At 44.5% G+C, this 23,173-nt stretch overlaps 2 protein-coding genes across 3 annotated transcripts; one reads left to right on the forward strand and one right to left on the reverse strand.

Moving 5' to 3' along the window:
* The first annotated feature begins 271 nt into the window (after positions 1–271).
* LOC133898726 (serine/threonine-protein kinase STY13-like) lies at positions 272–13,524 on the forward strand. Of its 2 annotated transcripts, none has more exons than XM_062339412.1 (3): positions 272–551; positions 1,116–2,104; positions 12,566–12,713. In XM_062339412.1, the coding sequence occupies exons 2-3, from the start codon at positions 1,197–1,199 to the stop codon at positions 12,621–12,623; spliced, it is 966 nt and encodes a 321-aa protein (XP_062195396.1). In that variant the 5' UTR covers positions 272–551; positions 1,116–1,196; the 3' UTR covers positions 12,624–12,713. The 2 variants fall into 2 exon arrangements, with proteins under 2 accessions (XP_062195396.1, XP_062195395.1); XM_062339411.1 differs by lacking the exon at positions 12,566–12,713 and adding an exon at positions 12,851–13,524 and having other exon boundaries at positions 276–551.
* Positions 13,525–13,859: 335 nt separating this feature from the next.
* Positions 13,860–18,076, reverse strand: LOC133898725 (YTH domain-containing protein ECT1-like). Its single transcript, XM_062339410.1, has 9 exons — positions 17,867–18,076; positions 17,032–17,105; positions 16,786–16,957; positions 16,330–16,406; positions 15,954–16,257; positions 15,783–15,850; positions 15,034–15,522; positions 14,703–14,915; positions 13,860–14,594 (listed from the first exon to the last, which is right to left on the reverse strand). The coding sequence occupies exons 1-9, from the start codon at positions 17,901–17,903 to the stop codon at positions 14,268–14,270; spliced, it is 1,761 nt and encodes a 586-aa protein (XP_062195394.1). The 5' UTR covers positions 17,904–18,076; the 3' UTR covers positions 13,860–14,267.
* Between the last annotated feature and the right edge of the window lie 5,097 nt (positions 18,077–23,173).

The following is a 23,173-nucleotide window of genomic DNA, read 5'->3' on the forward strand; positions in this document are numbered from 1 at the left end:
ACAGAAAAGCAGATATGAATGTCCATGCACGTCCGTCGTGAGCACGGGGCACTCCGGCCAGGTTTGCCAACGCACTCCCGTTGGCGCGTTGCAGCCCGGAACGGTGGCCCGCGGCCACGATGACGCAGCAATTTACACGGAAGCCCCTCGCCAGCGCTCGAATCCCCAACCACCCCGCGTAGCGCTGCCCTTAATTACCCTCTCTAATCGCCCCGACACGTGGTTAATCCCGCAGGTAATGATCCTTGTTAGGAGCTCCCGCACACTTTACTCTAGGAGAGCGACAGCGAGAGAGAGAGAGTGGAGTCGCCTCTCTCGTGAATTCGTGATCTTTTCCCCTTCCCTTCCCCTTTCCTCCCCCCTCCCACCCACCAGTCACCGCCGCCTCCGTCCCCCGGCCTCGCGGGCAACGGCTCGGTCCAGCGGCGAGGGGTCCCGGCGCCGCGGCCGCCGCATCCGCGGCTCCGATCGGACCCCGGATCGCCGGAATCCGCGCGGCGGGGCGGACTCCAGTTGGTTGGTAGCGGCGAGGCGCGTTCCGGGAGCCAAAGGTGGGCGCTTTCGGTCCGCGCTGGTCTCTTCTTCTTGGGGTCGAGTGCTGTGGGTTGGTGACGGGTGAGGTCGATTTGGTGGCGGGTGTAGTCCGGCGCCGGGGTTGCTTTGATTTGGCCTGTTGGTGAGGCTCTTGGGGTTTCTATCTGGGGTTCGATTTAGTTTTGGAAAGGCTGGGCGTTGCATGTTTGGTGTAAAGATTGCCATTTTGGGATTGGTTTGAACGTACTAAGTTAGGGATTTAAGGTTGCTTCTTTTGGGCTCCTTGGATTATCTTGTTGTGGTGTGGAGTATCAAATTTTAGTTCTCTTCTATGCTTGCATGTTGGTGGTTGTGGAAATTATAGTTCTTGTGTCGAAAGATGTGATATTTTTACTAGTTTTGTAGTAGTATGTGTTTCTAGTCTTTGTTGGGTTCCTAAGTACAATTTCTTGAATGTTTTTATGTTGGCTGTGGAAATTGTTGTTGTTGTATTAATGAAAGCTTTGATCCTCTTGCTTTGCTGTAGTTGCATCTAGTATGTTTCCGTCGTTTGTGATCTCTTCTATGTTCCTTGTTAGCAGGTAATCGCCTTTGGGGAAGCTCTGTAAGGGAGCAAGGAAGAGTGGAGTCGTAGTGGAAGCTAAGATTTTAGTTGTCGAAGAATGGCGCAAGGCGCCAAATTCCCTGGGTTCATTGGCGCCGTGGGTGGCCTTGATGGTGGGAACTTTTGTGACATGACGTACTACCAAAAGTTAGGGGAGGGCTCCAACATGTCAATCGAGAGCCTCAACAGCATGCAGACCAGCATGCACGGTGGTTCCATTGCAATGTCTGTGGACAGCAGTGTTTGTTCTAGCGACTCTCGTACTGGGATGCTTGGCCATCCTGGTCTCAGGGGACCTGTTATTGTGGCCAGTTACTCTGTTGGGAACAGCATTTTCCGTCCTGGGCGGGTGTCGCATGCCTTGAGTGAGGATGCATTGGCACAGGCTTTGATGGACAGTAGGTTCCCAACTGAGACGCTCAAGAATTATGAGGAGTGGACCATGGATTTGGGGAAGCTGCACATAGGAATGCCGTTTGCACAAGGTGCCTTCGGGAAGCTCTACAGGGGAATATACAACGGTATGGATGTTGCCATTAAGCTTTTGGAGCGACCAGAGGCTGACCCGGAGAAAGCTCAATTGTTGGAGCAGCAATTTGTGCAAGAAGTTATGATGCTAGCAACGTTGAGGCACCCAAATATAGTTAAGTTCGTTGGGGCATGCAGGAAGCCGATGGTTTGGTGTATTGTCACAGAGTATGCAAAAGGTGGATCTCTCAAGAATTTCTTGAGTAGGAGGCAGAACAGGTCCGTTCCGCTGAAGCTGGCAGTGAAGCAGGCGCTAGATGTTGCACATGGCATGGCCTATGTTCATGGCCTTGGATTCATTCACAGAGATCTTAAGTCAGACAACCTCCTGATTTCTGGTGATAAGTCGATTAAGATTGCTGACTTTGGAGTAGCTAGGATTGAAGTAAAGACTGAGGGGATGACACCTGAAACAGGAACATACCGTTGGATGGCTCCGTAAGTTGAACACACATGCTCTTTGCCTTGCTTACTTTAATTAGTCGTTATATTTCTGAACAATGCAAATCAGCTTCATTGTTTGATAATAAGACATGCAATTTCGGTGGTTTCTTGTTCTTTTTTTATACTGTTTACCTGTAACATGTTCATGACTGGTACTGTAGATTTAAATTATATCCATTGTTCCTATATTAGATAATGTATTCTTGGTCTATCAACTGGGTAATTTTCATTGGAGCTGTTTCTCCAAAAATTGACTTAATTTTATCATTTACTGACATGTATTGAATACTTGATTGTGCAAAACTGTATGTTGACTTGCATGTAAAATTTCCATACTGTTTCTGTCCAGAATTACCTGTTTATGAGAGTTTTTTTTGGCTTTTTATTTAATACTGAGAGTGGTTTGCCAAATCAAGCATTTGTACATATAAAATATGCATTGCTCCCATTGGAGATGTTCTGGAATTTCTTGGACATGGCCACATGGGTTCAAATATTGCTTACTATTTAGGCATAGTGAAGTAGAATGCCACTCTAGGAATCAATATGTTTCTTCACCTAAGGTTTTATGGATGGGTGTTTATAGTAAACTGTTGCTGTCTAAGATATTAGATCGCATTTGTTGCAGCATTCCTTACGAAATCATTTATGCACACATCATTCTTCCACCAAGAGGTCCATGAAGTATTGTCATCTTAGATCTGACATACTTTTTTAGTTATTTAATTATATGTAGAGTTATATTAGTTGCCACTTGTCGACGGAGCAAATTTAGTTGGTCTTAATTGCAGAACGTGTGAAGCTGTTTAATTTTATACAATTGTTTTTACTAACATGATGTCAGTGGGAATATTATTTTCTGATGGTTATTCTTTTTTCTCAATCATGTGTTGCATGATCACATCTGGGCTGATTAAAGCCGATTTTAGGAGAAGAGAAGGTTGGTGCAGGGAAACTTTACTTGCACCTGTCTGGATTCATTAACATGCACATGCCAGTTGATTTTCAGTTTGTCACTATACGTGTAGACTTTTATTTATTTGGTATGCTTCAATTCATTTAGTCTACTATTTGATTGACCAGGTCTACTTAGTTGAATCATGTTACTGTTGCTTCATAGTTCCATATATGGGTTTTGCCAGGAATGGTGATTGACTGTTTGAAGTCGCTAGAATGTCACTTAGAGGCCTTTGATACAGGAAAATTATTTACCGTATTCTGATATATCCTTATCTTGGACCTTGTCTACAACTTGGTTTCATTTTGCAAACAAAATTTGGTTTGTTGTATCCTTCAACAAAGTCAGTTTAACTTAGGTTGTTGCATGAATTTTGTTTGCAAAATTATAAACCCCGATATCTTCCACTAACATAGAGAGGGGGATCTTGTAAAAGCGCCTTTTTCCCTTTGCCTTTTTCCGTTTCCCCATGCCGGGAATCAATATCAATTAAAACCACATTTTTTGTGATCATTGTGTTGTCTTCAACTCTTCATTGCCTAGACAAATAATAGATACAAATTCGGGCCTAAGGTGGACCTTTTTTGGGCGGTTACATACAAATATACGATCTTGGTACAACAAAACTCGTCGCTATCTTATAAAAGGTGGCCATCTAGGCATTAGGTGGCACCCCCTTGCCAAAATCAGCGAGGCATGTGGTCAGCTTGCCTAGGTGCATTTGGACAGAAAAAGTTGGCTCCAAGCAGTTGGGTGGTGGTAGGCGCGGCAGGTTAGGTGGCTTATTCACCATGTTCGGTGTCCGATTGAAGCCTCCATGTCCGACTGAAGCCTCCATGCCCGATTGAAGCCTCCATGTTGGCGACTGAAGCCTCTTGCCAATGGATCTTTCCACCTCGACATCCTGCTATGCTACCTTTCTGCCAGATTTCGCCACCCCATCGTTTACTACTACTCCCAACTGTTACTGTCTACTACATGCGAGAGGTCATGGCAGAGGCAAGGGTAAGGGGGTGGCAAAGTCAAGGGTTGGGGGTAGAAGCACATAGAAGAGGTTGAGTGATATGCCGATGTGGGAGGAAGAAGGCTAAGGGTTTTTTTCTACTTTCCATACGTAGTTGCTTCTTTGCTGAGTGGACGGGGCAAGTGGACCGCCAATGTTCTCTCTTCCCCTTCCTTTCTTCTTCCTCCTTGTGTGTCTAGCATCTTAGGTGGGTGTTTTGATGGCTACCTCATGATGCAAATGGTTGTAAAGTTGGGGTACACCAAGGCACATCACCGCATTACGAACCAAATTTTCCCCATAGGCTCTTAGAAGAGTAAAAGAGGACTATGTGCACATGATATTTACTATTCTAGCCTTACATGTCAAGACTTGCACTGAGAGGTGGAAGTTGTCAAGCAATGTGGAAGGAAATGAGTTATACTTCATGCAATACGATCCTCGATGAGCCGCAATCATATTTGCCTTTTGTTTGACCTTAGAAGATAGCCAATTAGGCTACATCAGGCAGGAATGCACATGAGCAACACAAAAGGAAATGGCTACACCTCAACGAGCAACATTTGGAAGTTCCTTGTTTGGCAAAATTTGATTGGATATCCCTCATCTCGTATCCTATCCTAAATTTTTTTCGAGATTCAGAGTCACGGGGATATTTAGGCATCAATACAAAAGCAAATTGTCTTGTTCAGGAATACGAAGGATATACAAATCAAAATGATTTGATAACAATTCCAGCCAAATATCTCACAAAACGAATACAGACGAAGATGTCAAGCAACAACTATCAAATATGTTAGCATCCGGATAATTATTCAACCAGAACCCTAGAATTATTTGTTTCCATATTCGCCCTCCCAAGTCACATGGATATTCAGGCATCAATACAAAACAAATTGCCTTGTTCATGAATACAAAGCATATAAAAATCAAAACGAATATGATAATAATTCTAGCCAAATATTACACAAAACGAATACGGATGAAGATGTCAAGCAACAACAATCAAATATGTAAGCATCCAAATAATTATTCAACCAAAACCCTGGAATTATTTATTTCCATATGCACACTGCCACTTCTATCACAAAATCTGACAAAAAATTATTGAACTTCGATTTGAAATCTGACAAATATTCAAGAGAGCTTCCCAAGTCCGCTTCGAACTTTGACCAATCAGTCAGTCGGAAAATATCTAAACTTATTGTACCCATATGGTAAACTATACCCTTGGCAAGTTGCACCACACCCCCAAATGACCTAGTCGTCATCATCCATTACCCTACCTAGGCTAGCTAGTCATTGTCACCTATGCCGCCCCCAATGAGATTGAGTTCTTTGTTGCTCCTAATGAGAATGTCCTTGTTTTATACAAAATCAATAAAAATTGAGGTTTTAAGTACTCACTCCACACATTTCTAGGTTTAAGCAGTTAAACAAATAGTCTCGCTTAAGATATGACATAGAGGGATAACCTTGTTCTTGCCAGCCTCATGCTTGTTTTGGTCATTCCTCTCCTTGATATGTGGGGTTTGGACTCATATGTTAGTGAGTTGTAAAACGAGCTCTTCGTAGCCTAAATGGGCAAGTTTTGCTCTTGTCTAGCTAAGGATGCAAAAGATCCAAACATCCATGTTAAGGATGAGAGCGGTTGCACGTCGCTTTTCCCGTTTGTCCTAATGTGATCGGAAGTCACCAGGAACGTGGAACCATGCCACATTCCTCGTTCCAGGAACGCCGTCCCCGTTTTGAGAACACAGGAACAATCTGGTTCCTGCTTTGTCGAAACCTTTCGCGAGTAGAGTTCCTTGACCCCATCGACTCGAGAACTTGGTGACTATGGATCGGATGGCCCGCAAACGATCTGGATGATGTGACCTAAATCAGAACCTTGCCGCGTGTCAAAGCGGAGAGCCCACTGCCTATGGATTTGGCCCATAGAAAAATATTCAAATCAATTAAATTACTAAAGAGCATTATAAAGTTTCGGTATTGTTAGAAATGAGCAACTCATCTATATTACTAAGCCACAAAGGGGATATACAGGGTATGGTACATATGCAGAAAACACCCTATACTAGAGAGTAAAAACACAACTATGCATATACATCTAACACATGGTGGATCTACAACACTGAGTTTGGAGAGAAAAAAGGTGTGTTGTGCCCTTGTATGTGCCTTAGTGAAGAAATATGCTAACTGAAGCTCTGAAGGCACATAATGAAGAGACAACCTCGCCCTGCACCTGCGATCTCATATAGGAAGCATCAACTCCGATTTGTTTGGTAAGTTAATGCTTCACGGGATCCCGAGCAATACTGATCGCACCAGTGCTGTTAGAGGAGAGAGGAGTCGGTGCAGTAACCGTCACACCAAAATCCTCAAGGAGCCACTGTAGCCAGGTGACCTCAGCTGTCAACGCAGCCATAGCCCGCAACTCAGCCTTAACATTCGAACGGGAAACTGCAGTCTGCTTGGTTTTCCAAGCAATCAAGGGGGAGCCAAGGAAGACACAATAGGCAGAGAGAGAACGGCGGTCAGAGGAATCGCTAGCCCAGGTCGCATCAGAATACGCCTGAAGCTGGAGGGAACCAGAGCGAGGAAAGAAAAGACGACGAGAATCGGTACCACTGAGATATCGGAGTACATGAAGAAGGGGAGTGTAGTGGATCTGAGATGGAGCAGAAACAAACTGATTCAGGATGTGAACAGAGAGATGTCAGGACGAGTGATCCAAAAGTAGACAAGACTCTCAACAAGATGACGATAACGAGTAGGATCAGCAAGGGGCTCATCATCAGTGGAGCGTAGGTGAAGACCCAGCTCCATGGGTGTATCAACCGTGCGCTGATTGATAAGTGAGAGTCGCTCAAGCAAGAAACTCCTGGATGTACTTCTCCTAGGAGAGATATATGTCGTCAGGTGTGGATGAGATCTCAATCCCAAGGAAATAGCGAAGAGGACCCAGGTCAGACATCAAGAACTTGTTACTGAGACGCTGCTTCACAAAGTCAATAAACTGAGGGTCGTCGCCAGTGATGATCATGTCATCAACGTAGAGAAGAAGCGTGCGGCCACGAGAGGAAGTGTGAATAAAGAGAGCATGGTCGTAGTCATTAGGCTGAAAGCCAGCATCACTGACAACTGAAGAGAAGCGCTCAAATCAGGCACGAGGAGCCTGCTTGAGGCTGTAAAGAGAACAACGCAACCGGCAAACCATGCCATCAGGGATAGAGTACCCCAGAGGTGGCTGCATGTAGACCTCCTCTCGTAGCTCGCCATTAAGGAATGCATTCTTGATGTCAAGCTGAGAGATAGACCACTGACGAACAGAAGCGATAGCTAGAAGAGTCCAAACAGTGGTCATATGAGCAACGGAAGCAAAAGTCTCATCATAGTCACCACCGTGCTCCTACTGGAAACCCCGCACTACAAGGCAAGCTTTGTAGCCCTCAAGTGAGCCATCAGAGCGAGTCTTGACCTTGTAGATCCACTTACAAGTGATAGGTATGACATGAGGCGGTAAGGGAACAAGATTCCAAGTGCCAGTACGCTCCAAGACAGCGATCTCTTTAGCCATGGCATGCTACCACTCATGGTGGATAGCAGCCTCGCGATAGCTCATGGGCTCGACAAGAGTAGCAGCTGTGAAGCCATAGCGCTCGGGAGGCCGAATGGCATGATGATCACGAAGATCGTACCGAGGGGGTGCTGGAGCAGGTTCGAGAAGAGAAGGAGAGGAGTTAGGTGGTGAAACAGGATGCAGACGACGAGTATAGTAGTGAGTGATCTCAAGAGAAGGAGGAATCACCGAATGGGGAAAAGAAGTAATCGGAGGTGGAACAGGAGATGAAGGGCATGAAGATGAGGGTGATGATGCAACTTATAAGGGTGGCGTTGGGGAGGAGGTAGACGGCAACGGAAAACGTGGCAACAGAAAGTACAAATTAGGAAGAGTGAGAAAAGAACGAGACTCATTTAGATGAACGAGGGTAGTAAGAATGGGATTCGTCAAAGGTGACATCCCTAGAAATCCTCATCCGACGGGCAACATGGTCGTAGCAGCGATAACCCTTGTGCTACGTACTGTATCCAAGGAAGACATACTCAACTGACTGAGCGGTTAGCTTGGTGCGCTCACGAGGAGGAAGGAGAATATAGCAGACGCACCCAAAACAACGAAGGTGACTGTAAGGACTACCAAAGAGGCGCTCATATGGACTAGAACCCTAAAGAACAGTGGACGGTTGCTTGTTAATGAGAAAGACACCTGAAGAGACCGCCTCAACCTAGAAGTGTGTGTGGGGGGGGGGGGGGGAGGTCAGAGGGGATCAGAAGAGCGCGAGCAGTCTCAAGGATGTGACGGTGCCTGCGCTCAGCCACACCATTTTGAGAATGAGCACTAGGGCAAGAGAACTGAGCAAGGGTACCCTGGTTAGCTAGATAACGACGATGCGCATCGGAGATGTACTCACCAGTAGAGTCAGCACGGAAAGCTCGAATGTGACAATCAAACTGAGTGTGAATCATAGTGGCAAACTGCTAGTAAATAGAGAGGAACTGACCACAAGAAGACATAAGATAAATCCAAGTAAAATGCGAATAGTCATCAATAAAGATCACATAATAAGAGTGATCCCCTTTCAAAACGAAGGGAGCACGACCCCATATATCAGAGTGAATAAGGTCAAATGGGCGCTGAGACATAGAAGCACAAGAAGGATAAGGGAGTTGCAGCTGTTTTTCAAGCTTGCAACCCGTACAATGAAGAGCAACATCACTAAAAACAGGACCCAAGACACCACTACCAACTAAAGTGGACAGTCTAGAACCCGAAAGATGACCTAGATAGCGATGCCACTGCACAAAGGTGACGTCAGAAGAAGCAGTTGACACGGAAGCAGGGGAACTGGATGACTGGCAATCCGAAGGATGCGAAGGAAGACGAAGCCAATCGAGCTTTCAAAGGTGTTGGGAGTCATGACGCCTAGGACCAGTCCCCACCATAAGACCGGTATGGAGATCCTGAACACAACAAGAGTCGGCCTCAAGAATGATACGACATCCATGATCAGTAATCTGCCCAACGGACATCAACTGCATAGTGAGCTGGGGCACATGAGAAACAGTAGGAACATGAAAGGATAAAGTAGAAAGAGTGCCCTGGCCAGTAACAGGAAGACAAGTGCCATCAGCTGTTTGAACAATGAGAGGAGAACTAAGAGAGGCCAAATAAGATAGCTGAGTCGAATCAGGAGTCATATGAAAAAAAGCACTAGAATCAAGGAACCATTTGGATGAAGTACCTGGGTGGTGAGAAGGGGTAGGAGGTGTGGAACCAAAAGCCTGAGTAGTAGTCTCGTGTACTGTGGTAGCAAGGCAGTGAAACAGCGCAAGGACCTCCTGCTCGGCGGTGGACACCAAGCAAGGACCTGACTAGGTAGAGGGACCACTAGAGCCCAACGAGGGGCGTCCACCACGACGTGCCTGCCTGTCACGCTGTTTCTTACGACAGACCTTAGCAACATGGCCCGGACTGTCACAGTAGTTGTAGACAACTCCAGAAGGTGCCCCCGCCACCGTCGAGAAGGACGAGGGCGACGAAGAAGGCGGAGGCACTTGGGAGGAGGGTGTGAGCTGGAGACAGGACTCATGCAGTCAGAACAGAGGTGGACTGCTAAGCCCCACTCACACCCGCCTCTCGAAGACGCGTCTCCTCAGCCTGCAGCTCAGACATCGCCTCATCAAGCAAAGGGCGCGGACAGCGGGTCAGCACCTGTGACTTGACGATCTCAAACTCAGGCTGGAGTCAAGAGAGGAACTCGTGGAGACGAAGTATCTCCCGCTGATCCCAGTGGCGATCACAGCACCTGCAAGTGCTAGTACCACAGAACTCGACACCCAAGCTGTCAAGACGTTGCCAAACAGCAGACATCTGGCGGTGAAACTCCACGGTGGAGTCAAGTTGGCGAAGAGACTGAGACTCCTTGACGACAACAATGTATAATGCTTCGTTACAAATCTCATAGCAACGACGAAGGTGAGCCCACATCAACTGAGTAGTGGTGAGGCCCGTAATGGACATCGAAAGATCAACCTCCATGCTAGCAACCAAGATGGCCTTCGCAATTCGCTCCTCACGCAACCAAGTCTCGTAGATGGCGAGATCGGACTGGTAGGTCTCCATCTCATTCTCGAAAGCGTCGAGAAGAACAACCTTGGCAGCATCTGTCGGGTAAATGGGTGGAGTCAGCAAAGTGGGGCAAGGCGGACAGGGCTGCTTGCCAGTGAAATAGCCCCATAGCTGCTAACCACCCATGTGCACCGTAAACTTTCGGAAGTTGGTGCCATTGAAGAAGACAGGACATCGCAGAATCGAAATGGCACCCGGTTTCCTAGAGGATACCATGACAACCGGTGAACGAAAAGGAACAACCTGTTTTTTGTTTTTTGTTTTTTTGGAATAAAAGAGGCTGACGACGGACTGACGGAGAGGGGGGTGTCAGCAGAGCTCAAAACGAGCAAGATGTCGGCTTTGGACGAAGCCAGTCGGTGCGGCGGCACGGTCGACATAGGTGGACGGCAGGGGCAGCAGCAGTCGCATGGACAAAGCCGGTCAGCGCGGCCAGCGGAAGTGGACGGTGGTGACGGCGGGGGCAGCAACAGCGCGAATCTCAGCGGTGGCGGCGGCGCGGATCTCGGCGGCAGCGACGCGTGAAGAAGCGGTGGCAGCCGAGCGGATCTAGCCGACGGAGGGAACACGTGGATCTGGGCTGCCGTGGCACGTGGATTTGGGTGGATCTTGGCGGCGGCCGTGTGAATCTCGATAGCAGCTGCGCGAGAAGAGGCGGCGGCGGGCCCCGTCGGCGCAGCGGTGCAGCCGGCGGAGGGTGGGTTTGAGAGAAGAGGAGAGGAGAGAGGGAGTTGCTCTCGCCGGCCGACGGTGATGGCGAGATGCGGACCGGGAGCTCCATAGGCTCTGCTACCATGTTAGAAATGAGCAACTCATCTGTATTACTAAGCCACAAAGGGGATATACAGGGTATGGTACATATGCAGAAAACACCCTATACTAGAGAGCAAATACACAACTATGCATATACATCTAACTTACCCTTATTGGTAAGTAGGTGGATAGTTAGAAATAACTATAAAGGCTGAAGTTACGAAAGCATTCAAAATCTATTAACAAACTACTAGAAAACGGTCAATATACTTAAAAAATCAGTACTTTCATAGTGATAAGAATATTTCCACGTACAGAAGCTCTAGGTCTTAATTAAGTATCCATCTATTAAATGATGGAAGATGTGATTCTTTTGTGGACAATTCAAATGAATAAAAACCAGACCATCCAATCTAGGCTCTAGAACCAAATCAGAGAGTTGCCAAAGCTTGTCTCCTTTTCTTTTATGAGCTGATATTGAGCCAACCCTGAGTAGCTTATGAGCTTTGAGCTTTTCTCACAGCCCTAAGTATAGCACTGTATGTTGGCAGTACTATGACGGTTACCACAAACTACCAAGCATGGCATTGTCAAGTAAAGGTGGAATCTTCTCAGAAAAAGTAAAGGTGAAATCTGACAACTTGCTAGATTACACGGAGAAAGGTCACACTGACATGTCTCAGTTGTTCTTGTTTGCCACTTGCGTCTTAGTATATTTGCAGGCAAGCATGTACATGTTAAATCCACAGAAGATCCAGATAGAGGGTTCATAATTTTATGTTCAAATTAATTATGTAACTGATTTTGGTAACACTGAAATGCTGACGCTCTTAAGGATTAATGTTATTCTAACTACTTTGGTTCTCATGTTTTTTTATTCATGCACACTCCTTTTGCCCATCTCACTAAAACTTTTGTAAGTGCATTGTTAGAAGTGTTTTATTTGCTATCATGGAAAAAGAATCTTTGTGTTGATCATACTTGGCATCATATTAGATTTTGCTGAGTGGCAACTTAGGTGGGAACTAGACAACTAGTGAACACCTTGAAAACTTTGTGCATAGGACGTGTAAGTCTGGTCCTTTTATTCTTCAAATTGCACCATCATATTCTATTCAATAATATATATACTACCAACATACACGACTATGTACACACACGCTCGGTAGTGGTATTCTACACCTAGCACCCAACCGGACCCCTCCAACCAACCCACACCACACCCGCCTGTTCGGCCCAGCCCCTGCTAGCACGCAGCAGAGTGCGCTACGTGTCCCCGCGTACCCGTGCCCACCTAGTAAGTGTCAATAGTTTTCTAATACTATTGACACTACTGGACTATTGAATACTACTGAGCACCTAATACACCTAGTAGTTTAGTGTTCAGTAGTTTTGAGTCACAATACTGATACTACTGAAAAAACTACTGATAACTGCTAACACTACTGGTATAAACTACTGAATAATTTTACTATGATTTGTAACTACTGACACTACTGAACAATTTTTAGTGGTTATCCAGCTACTGACATAACTACTGAACGACAGAACTACTAAAGAATTACTGGATGATAGCTACTGGACAACTACTAAGCGGATGACATAGGACAAGCGGCACATGGCGAGCGTGGTGTGGGCACGTGCGTGGCCCCAAGGGGGGAGTGCTGGGCTGAGCCGGGGTGTAGAATATATTCTACACCCCACCCCCCCAACACACACATACACAAGATTCTTACAGTGCTTTGTATAATACTAGAATTGGACCAACTGCAGCTCATAGTATTTTGTTTTGTTTATTTCTGATGTACTAACTTCCTATTATTCCACTTGCAGTGAGATGATCCAGCATAGACCATACAACCAGAAAGTTGATGTCTACAGTTTTGGCATCGTCCTGTGGGAGCTCGTAACTGGGAACGTTCCGTTTGCAAACATGACTGCGGTGCAAGCTGCATTTGCTGTGGTTAACAAAGGCGTCCGTCCAGCCATACCCCATGACTGCCTCCCTGCCCTTGGGGAGATCATGACCAGGTGCTGGGACGCAAACCCAGAAGTCCGTCCCCCATTCACTGAGGTTGTCAGGATGCTGGAACAGGTGGAGATGGAGGTCATGAACACTGTCCGTAAGGCCCGATTCCGCTGTTGCATCTCCCAACCGATGACTCTAGACTGAGTCAGGCAGAATCCAGGAAAAAGGGACCTGAAGAGAGGTTTAATCCTGTGTATTTATCATATTAATAGACTCGCGTTTCAGAAGCAGAAAGCCGACCTGAGTGTGTGTATACTCCAATGAATCCTTTCTGTCTTGACATGTTTATCGTAGATTATACCTAGCTTCCGTTGTCATCAGTGTGATTGTAGCAGAAATAGTTCTATCCTTAACTTCATGCCTTTTGTTGTAACAAATGCATGTTCTCGCCGCGCTGTTTGTGTGTTGATCATTCTGCGGCGACATGTGGAAACTTTGATGCTTCAAGGTATATAATATTATGTATAATTAACTAGCATGAATTTGCTCCTGTCATTGTTCTGAATGAGGTCGAGTTCTGTTTGACTAAGTTCTGTAACTTCGCCTTGATGAGCATCGGTTTCCCTATTGTGAGCTGGGCAAAATGTTAGCAAGTCATGGTCAGTCCTGTGATGCTTGCAAACTCTTGCACGTATTTTTTTCAGATTTTCTACTTCAATTGTCAGTTTGGAATCAGAGCTTGGATGATTTAGATTGAAAAGAGGGGGGTGGGGGCAGCATGCTTTTTTTTTCTCCCGTTGCTATTAGGTGTTGGACTACGAAGCATTTTGACCAAGGGAACTACTATGAATTGTACATGATGAGAGCATAACAAGCTGAAAATACACAAGATTTGGATTTGCTCTGAAAATACACAAGAGAAGGATGGACACAGAGAAACTCCAAAGTATCATCATCCAACTGCAGAATATGGGAAGCTCCTGCGCCATAATTCTGCAGCTTCTTATGGCTAAACCACTAGAATTGAACACCATTCATGGTGCGACACAACGCAAGATGATAAAGAAAACAGGATAGAAGAGAACTGGGAACAATAATTTTGGAACTATGTTATTGAAATTATAACCTAAATGGAGATGAAACAAAACCTATGATGTTGTACAACTGTAGCAGCACGACCATATTTAACACAATCAACCCTCCTCTTTTCCCCTTCCCACCTTCATTTAGCAGCATACTATTCAACTGCCGCTCGAAATTAGCAGATAGGAGCCCGATAAATCAACTGCTTTCCTCCACAGAGTCTGCCTTCGAGTTTGCGTTTTCTTCCACCTTGATCGTGGCAGTGGATCCGTTTTCAGCTGGGGTGCCCTCAGCTTTCAAGTTTTTGCCATTGTTCTCGGTCTCAGTTAACTGGATGACCTGAGCAAATGATTCTGATATATCTGCTGATTTCTGAGGATCAGTGCTGGCAGGCTGCTGTTGACGTCGGTTCTCCTGCAAGGCTTTCTCCCGTTGCTCATAGAAGTCAAAATCCTCCAGAATTGTTGTCTCTGTCTCATGGTTCTTGAAGATGGTTAACATCTGGAGACCGTGTTCCAGCTTCACCTGCATGTTTTGTTCCTCAATAGTTATTGAATTTATTCATAAAGCTATAGTCACTAGATGCTTAAACATTCAAACGACAAAAAAAGACCAGAATTATGTAAATCTTACCTCCTGGGTGTCCCTGCTGTTAGTCACAGGTTTATTATCATTGTTCTCAAGAGTGATGTGCCGCAAAAGGTTGTTTGGGACATCCTTAATTATGTGCCACTTAACAGGGAACTGGCCACTCCACTTGTCCTGCTGCCAGTAATCAACACTTTTGTCGAAATCAACAGGTCCAATCATCTCAGCCACACCACAGAACTGACCACTACCATTAACCTATAAAAAGTGGAGAGCACCTTAAACATATGCTAATAGAGGACCAAGCACCCATTAATATCCTTAATTCTTCCTTAAAAGGGAAAATAAACAACTAAAGGGGAGGGGCTGTTCTTACCGAGAAAAACAAGAAAATCGGACAATGCTCTTCTTTCTCTTTGGCCGCACAGTAAGCAGAATCCAGCTTTCTATTCCCGCTGGCTGTGCTGGCCCAAACACTATACTTAATGCTCCTATGTACATGGTCCTCAGTGTAGGACTTTATTACAAAGAATTTTGCATCCGTGTACTCGGTGATGAAACCAGGGTGGTTGTACAGTTCGCTATCGATCAGCGGAACAGTTTTCTCACTTTTTTCATCTCCTAAGGAATTCTCTGTGTCTTGTATCTTTGGTTTTGTAGCACGTGGGCCGCGGTTTTGCTCATTCATAAACTCCAGAGAGCCATTGTGACTACCAAATAGCATGCTCCCCCTTTGTTGATTGGCACTCAAGTCAAATGTACCAAATCTGCGGCCAGCAGAACCCCAGCTTGGAGTACTGCCACCGAATTTGCTACCTTGCTGGCGTGCCTTGTAGGATCCAGGACCATACAGCGATCCGTGATGCTGCAATAACATATATTATCAGCATTGAACAATAAGGGGTACCATTAGCATAAGCAACAAGCAATTTTGAGTTCCACTAATAAATACACCCTCTATGTTGAACCACACTTGAATCTTAATTACAAATAATTAAATGCAGTAAACCAATTTATGAGCAGTAGTAAGACAAAGGCTGCGTGCATCTTAGGATGCAGAGGCTGGAACATGTTTTTTTCCATTATCTAAAAAAATGTGAAGAACCCAATTGCATGACAGCATACCATTCCAGAAGCCAGTGGTACATTCCCTTGACCAAACAATCCAGGAGTGCTATTTGGCTGTGTTGGTGCTGCAAAAAGGCCCGAAATCAGTTCAGCATGGCTCTGACAAATCTATTAATCATTGAAAGTTTGCTTGCAGCAAAACAAGGAATTGAGAAGGAGAAGTGTTACGTCTGTCGAACGAACTGAATGGTTGATGATACCCTGGCGTGGGTGAATATAGAAGGCCATCAGGAAGGAAGTACTCTTGCTGCAACATAGGGTCTCCTTGAGATATTCCTGTCGCAGAGTTTGAATATCCCATGCTAGGAGAAGCTGGTGGTTGGTAGTAAGGACTTGAGAAGGGAAAGTGCACAGGGAAGTATTGTTGGCCATCTCCAACGGTTGAAACAGGAGAATAAGTTCCATACATCATTTGGGGATTGTTTGCATATCCAGGAGATAGCATGAGTGACTGGTTCTCATTGTAGATTCCCTTCAGAAAAAACAAGATTTAGAAAAAAATTATCAAGAAAAATCAAAGCAGTTTGGTAATCCAGCTACTTACAGGTGATACAGAATGGAGGCCCTCCATATTCACATAATGGGGATATTCTTCCCATTGCCCCGAAGGGTTCATGTATCCTACGGTGGAAAGAACAACATCAAATTAAAAACAGCACTCCATGAAAGTGAAAAGATGCTGCATTGTTAAAGAACCAAGTCTGAAATCAAATAATTTGCTATGTACCCTCATAAGAAGGCCAAGATAGATACTACAATAGTAAATTCGAGTAATTTGCAAGGCCAAGATAGATACTGCAATAGTAAATTCGAATCGAGGTAACAAAGCAGACTAGTGAAACTATAACCAATCGTAGAACTAGTAAAAAAACAAATTTAGAGGGAAACAGCAGAATCATGATCATTTAGTATATATGGATATATTTTTGTCATGTGCATTATGCAGCGATGCTCCTAGTGTGTGCTAACATAAATACACAGCAAATGGTTATAACCTAACCTCCAGGATAGAGTGCTTGTGGCTGCGGTGCATACACATTGTGTTGGTAGAGAAAATGCTGTTCTCCACCTTTCCCGACAGAGTTAGCCTTCTCTGGTGCACCTTTTGGCAACTTTAAGGAGCTGGCACCATGCGCATTGCTTGACATCATATTCTCTGTACTAGAAAGAATCTGATGCAATAACAATAAACCATGAGCAACATTTCAAAAAAAGAGAGGGGGGAATAAATCATAAAACAAATTACCTGCTCCTTGGTGTTTGCACTCTTAGAGGGGTTATTCTCGAGTACAGCTTCTGACTGCAGCGGAATCAAGCTTTCTACAGAACGTCCACGTCCACACATAAGTCCATGACAGGAATTGCAGAAAGTTCCATTGTCAAGATGCATAATAAAAACTTAAAAAAAATAACAAGGGAATTGCATATCGTTATTCCGACTATATCGTATAAACCTTAGCTCAGAATAACATCAGCAACATGTTCTAGGAGTAAACCACACGTCCTACTACCATCACGAACCGAAGTTGCGAGCTGTCCTGAAACTTTTAACCACTGCGTGTACCGACGCCAACTTTACTGCGCCAGCTCGTGTAAAATGGCATCTCGACCAATCTTTCGAAATCATCCAGTACGTGTCCGTGCCCCGCTCAAGAAAAGAAAAGGACGCTCTTGCCCTTTTCGCAGGGCGTAACGCAACGCAAGCAGCACGACCAAATCGCAGCTCCACAAACACCTCCCCTCCGCGCGGTTTTTCCCACCGCTTGCCGCGAGCACGCAACCCCGTGGAGGGAATCGCAGCTCCTGGGCTCTAGCCGAGCAAACCAACCGCGCCCCTCGAACCAATCTTGACCTAGAGACCCAAGCGAAGCTCACGCACCCGCCGCGATTCCGCCAACAACCCCCGCCGAGATCACGCCGCCGCCGCGAATTCCGCACCTGGACCCAACCCCGCGCCGAATCCGGCACCCCGAGCAGGAAAACTCGAGCAACAACCCGACGCCAATCGAGAGCAGAGAGAGGGAAGGGAAGAAGGAAACAAAAAAGTCAAACCCCAATCCAACTACCGGGAGCGCACGTACCAGCGGAGCCCTGGGCCTGCTGCGGCGCGGCGGCCATGGCCGAGATCCGGGGGCGGCTGGCGGGCTCGCGCGTCGGGATTGGAGTCCTCCCGGGGAGGGTTTAAGCATCAAATTTGGGGCAAAGGGAGGAGGAAAAGAAAAAAATTCCCCCCTTTTTATTGGACGCGAGGAGAGAGAAGGTGAACGACGAGCGCCCCTGCCCACCAATGATTTCTTTTATTTATATATATATATATATATATATATATATATATATATATATCAGCTTCGCCTCGCGCTGAGCCAGCGGAGCCCGGCCCGGCCCGGCCCGGCCCAGACCTCTGTCGGGTCGGGTCGGGTCGAGCCTAGATTATAAGGGGGCTGGCCGGTCGGGCCCGGTTAGAAATCTGAACCCGAACCGACCCGGGAGCTCCGGGCTCATCCAACCCCGGCCGGGATCGGCACGTGCGGGTTTGGCTTGTAGTCGCAGCAGCGCTAGCCTCGTCTCGTCGCAGTGAAGCCGATCGACGCAACAGAGATAGCAACGGCGTCTCTTCTGGCATTGACATGTTGTGCCGTTGTGCCTTTGCCGTCACACAAATTTAGAGGTAATCGTGTCTCTGGTATTGACATGACGTGTCGCTGTGCTGGTGTTTGCACAAGCTAGGTTTTGTGGAAGGCTCAGGTGGATGAAACCGCTAGGATCTTAGTGTGACTTGCGATACGTGTCTCATTTTATGGAGTCCACTAATGGATCGTTACATTAGGTTCTCTATCTGAATTTCTTTTACAAGTAGATATATAACCATGTAACTTAATGCATCAACTAGATTATGAATTAGAAACTCATTTCTCCTAATAAATAGAGTTTATTCATCCCCAAATTCTAGATTTTTTTTAATAATATTGTTTTGTACGGAAATTTCAAAAATATTGCACAAATTCGAGAAATTACAAAAAATAACCCACGACCGCTCATCCAAAGAGCGAAAACTATTTCACTTTTTCAAAGAGCAAAAAATATATCTTTACCCATCGAAACAACAAAAAATTAAAATTTCGCTCTTACAAAGTGCGAAAATATTTTCCATTATCGAAAGAGCGAAAACTTGATAATTCACTCCACCAGTGAGCAAAAATACCTTTGGGGGTCCGTAGCATGAAAACAAACTTGCGGTGGATTGTTGTGCAAAAATCCAAGTTTTCGCTCTCTAGGAGAGCGAAAGCCGCCCACTGTTGGCCCGTGTGCGCGCTCCTCGCCTTTAATCCAGCCATCAGTTGCACCCGCCCGCCACAAATACGCATTCGGCCGACTTGAGAGAGCAGAGGAAGAAGAGGAAAGAAGAGGGAAGAAGAATAGAAGGAAGAAGAAAGAGGAGAGGAAGAGAAGAAAGGAGGGAGGGAGAAGGAGAGGAAGGAGGGGGAACAAGGAGGAAGAGGGAGGAGAAGGAAGGTAAAAAAAAAAAATTAGTATGTTTTTGTTAGTTTATTTTTTGTTTAGGTTTTGTAATTTTAATTAGATATTTATTTATTTTAGATGTATGTAGCAATATTTGTTTGTTTTAGAAGTATGTAGAAATAATTTGTATTAGGATAATTGAGTAGGAGAACAAATTTAGATGTATATAGAAATTATGTTAGATGTATTTAGAAATATTTGTTAGCTTTAGATGTATGTAGAAATAATTTAGATCTATGTAGGATGTAATATTTACTCTAGGAAAAATGGGTAGGGATAGAAATCTTAGATTAAATTATGTTATCATGTAGATGTACAATTTAATTTGCGATATTTGTTCTAGGTTATACATATTGAATTTTGAATTTGTAGAATATTTGTACTATATAGTCTTAGTTGATAAATTTTTTAATTTAGTCTAAAATATTTTTATAGTTTGTTGTAAATTATGTCATATCGCAGATGTGAAACGCTATAAGCCTTAGAATTATGTAAGTAAAATTTATTTGTTTTCTTTGTAATATTGTTGTAGATTTATACATCTATGTAAGTTTTAATTAGATATTAAAAAAAAGAATTTAGGTTATGCTGGTTCATTATGTATGTAAGATTACGGATTAGAAAGATTAACAGTAGGTTATGAAGATTTTATTATGGTCTAGAAATTAGTTTTTGAAGAATTTTATTTGTAATTAATGGGAAAATAAGTTGATAATTTGTTTTGATATTTTTTTACATCGCAGTTATGTCAAACCCTATAAGTCTTAGAGTTTTCTATAGAAATGACAAATCCGAAACGATCCATCTAGTGTTGATTTGAGCAATGTTCTGTTTATCCTCATTGAGCATCCAAACCCTGAGAGTACATGGATGAAGGAAATGATAATATGGTTCACCCGTTATTTTCAGTTAGATCCTGACATTTATTCTGTTACGGTACAATGCATATGGACTCGTACATTAGATCTAGTTTTTTTGGAACTAAAGCCGGTGTATCGGACGGATAAGTGGTGAAATTGTTGGAATGGTGTAGGCGGTGCGGAGCTGAGTACATTATGCTGGTGCAGACATGTCCAAGAGAAGTGTATGACAATAGCAGTGTAGCGACACCGGTAGAAGAAGAGGATAGGCGGAGGCACATAGTATCGTGGGAGGAAGTTGAGCAATGGCAGACGATTGAGCCAGAGGTTGCTGTGCATAGGCAGACGGGATTGGTTGATGGTCAGGCCGACACAGGGGAGGAAATTGAAGAAATTGTTGTTAAGCTTGAGAATGTAGACCGTAACAAAATCCATGAGGAAGAAGGTTTAATTTAATCTGTAAATATTAGGGATGATGATGATGAATCCTCTAGTACTACCATCCCAGATCAATGGAACTGACCTAACAATACGAGGATGCAAGTTATGGAGAACAATGATTCCCCTTGGGAGTATGGTTCAAGTATCGTTCACCTCGATTAGGTCTTGCCCAATCGGTCTGAAATGAAGGATGCAGTGATATGGTGGGCAGTGACATCACACAGAGAGGTATGAGGTACTACCACAAGCCCAAAAAAGTATAGTGTCAAGTGCAGAACTCCTGGCTGCATCTTTTATGTTCATACATATAAGCCGAAGCAATTGACCTATTAGATAGCCTCTAAAGTGGTTTAGCATAGTTGTACACTGCAAAACGTTGGTCGAAAGCACTACAACCTTACTGCTGCACTAGTTGCAAATGAATTATTAATTGAGATTATTCAGAAGCGGGACATGAAATGCTCGTTCATCCAACAAGCAATATTACGACGGTTCAAATATGAGATTACTTATCAAAAGTCTTGACGTGCCAAGTAGAAAGCCTTAGAGAAGCGATGGGGGTACCTATGAGTCTTCTTATTTCAAACCTACCTCGTGAGCTTAATATTCTCAAGGAAAGAAACCCTGGCACATACACCACTTTCAAGGAGATTGAGATAGATAAAAACCAGCCTAGGATTTTCAGACGTGCTTTCTTTTCTTTAGGTCAATATATTCAGTCCTTCCACCATTGTCATCCTTTGCTTTGTGTGGATGACACATTCTTGACTGGGAAGTACAAAGGTCAGATTCTCGCTGCAATTGGAGTTGATGCAAATAAACAGATACTTCCTTTGTCATTTGTGTTTATGGAAGGTGAGAGTAGGTTGAGTTGGTTCTGGTTTTTTAGGCATCTAAAGGTTGGTATTATTCGTGATTGACCTAACGTTTACATCATACATGACCGGTATGTTGGGATACTATTTGCTATAAAGACACTACAAGAGGATTTAAATGAGTCGTTACCATGACCTGACTTGTAGAACAAGTGGTGCATGCGTCACATGGGAGCAAATTTCTACAAGCAATTCAAGAGCAAGGCACTGGTGGACATGTTCAAGAAGCTCTGCAGTCAGAACCAAAGTCACAAGTTTGATGTTTTGTGGAAGGAATTAGATAAAAGCATAAGGACGCACGTGCAAGAGAGAAGTAAGAAGCCGCCTATTGCTGATGACACTGTACCGGAAGCGCTACCACCTCTTGGAGAAGGCATTGACCCTTCTAATGTGAGCAGAAGGGGGGGAGGCAAGAAACATCAAGTGTTTCTCGCACTGGATTGAGGCAGAGCCAAAGGAGAAGTAGTCCTTGCTCTATGACACCGAAGGTGCTAGGTTTGTCTACTACACTACATCTTTATCAAAAATATGTTTAATAGTTTATAACTATTTTTTGTTGATGTAATTTGGTAGGTATGGCGTCATGACTACCAACATACCAGAGGTTTTTGGGTCATCAAAGGGCTGCGTGGACTCCCTCTTGTTGCAATTGTTGATGTCATATTGTACGATATTATTGGGTACTACCAAAAGAGGCATGCTGCTGCTCTTATTCACTGTACAACAATGCATACACCGTATGCCAGTCGAATAATGGAGCATTTGTAGAATAAGAACAAGAAGGTAGTAGAACACATGGTTTGTAGCATGGGCATCAATGAGCACCGCTTCGAGATGACCCTAATATCAAAAGGAGAAATGAGGAGTGATACCTAAATTGTCACTCATGAGGTGAACCTAGAACAAGTTTTGAATGGATGGTGCAAATGCACTTGCAATAAATCGAAGCTTTTACATATCACATATTCTCATGTGCTAGCTGTATTATCGCAAATGGGTGTGGGATTCTCACTATATGTGTCACCATTTTACTTCAAGAAAAATGTGATGTAGAACTGGATAGGGGAGTTCCGTGGATTCAGTGCGCAAGGTGACTTCACAGTTTATGACAGACATATGCCGATATGTCTGCCCCCTATGATGTTGCTTAGACATTCTCATGAGAAAGGTGGTCGGCCGCAGACTAAGCATATTTGCAACGATATGGATGAAGCTGAAGTTGGTGAGCCTATGAGGAGATGCAGTGAGTGTGATGAGTTTTGTCACAAGGCAAAGGATTGCCCACAGTCTAAACGCAACGATGCTAGAGCAGAGCCATCCACCGGCAGTCGACGTGGGAGAGGTGTCCGTGGAGGACAAGCAGTGCATGGGACTGGGCAGACCATGAGGATATGCTACCTAGGAATTATGTGTTTCTATATTTATTTGTGTATGATTTATGTCCCTAATGTAAGAACTATGTGGTATTATTTGTGCACTATTTATGTTCCTGATGTAAGAATTATGTGGTATGACATGTGTTATAGTTGTGTTCAATATTTGCAGCTTGTAAATGTGTTTTCCTCATTATAAATTATGTGTGTAACCTCCTCCGTGTAACATCTATGATACCTCTTTTGCAGGGATGGAGCCATCGTATGAGCTTTTGGACCCTTCTTTGGACCAGCGTCACTGTGGCTTGTTACAGGCCACG

Source organism: Phragmites australis, chromosome 18, assembly GCF_958298935.1.
Source record: "Phragmites australis chromosome 18, lpPhrAust1.1, whole genome shotgun sequence".
Lineage (NCBI taxonomy): Eukaryota > Viridiplantae > Streptophyta > Magnoliopsida > Poales > Poaceae > Phragmites > Phragmites australis.

Bases quoted from the DNA above. Each gene is read 5' to 3' on its own strand.
- LOC133898726 (XM_062339411.1), top strand. From the start codon at position 1,197: ATGGCGCAAGGCGCCAAATTCCCTGGGTTCATTGGCGCCGTGGGTGGC. The intron at 2,105-12,850 runs GTAAGTTGAACA...TTCCACTTGCAG, and splicing joins ACATACCGTTGGATGGCTCC to TGAGATGATCCAGCATAGAC.
- LOC133898725 (XM_062339410.1), bottom strand. From the start codon at position 17,903: ATGGCCGCCGCGCCGCAGCAGGCCCAGGGCTCCGCTG. The intron at 16,958-17,031 runs GTAATTTGTTTT...TTATTGCATCAG, and splicing joins GTGCAAACACCAAGGAGCAG to ATTCTTTCTAGTACAGAGAA. The intron at 16,407-16,785 runs GTTAGGTTATAA...TTTCCACCGTAG, and splicing joins ACAAGCACTCTATCCTGGAG to GATACATGAACCCTTCGGGG.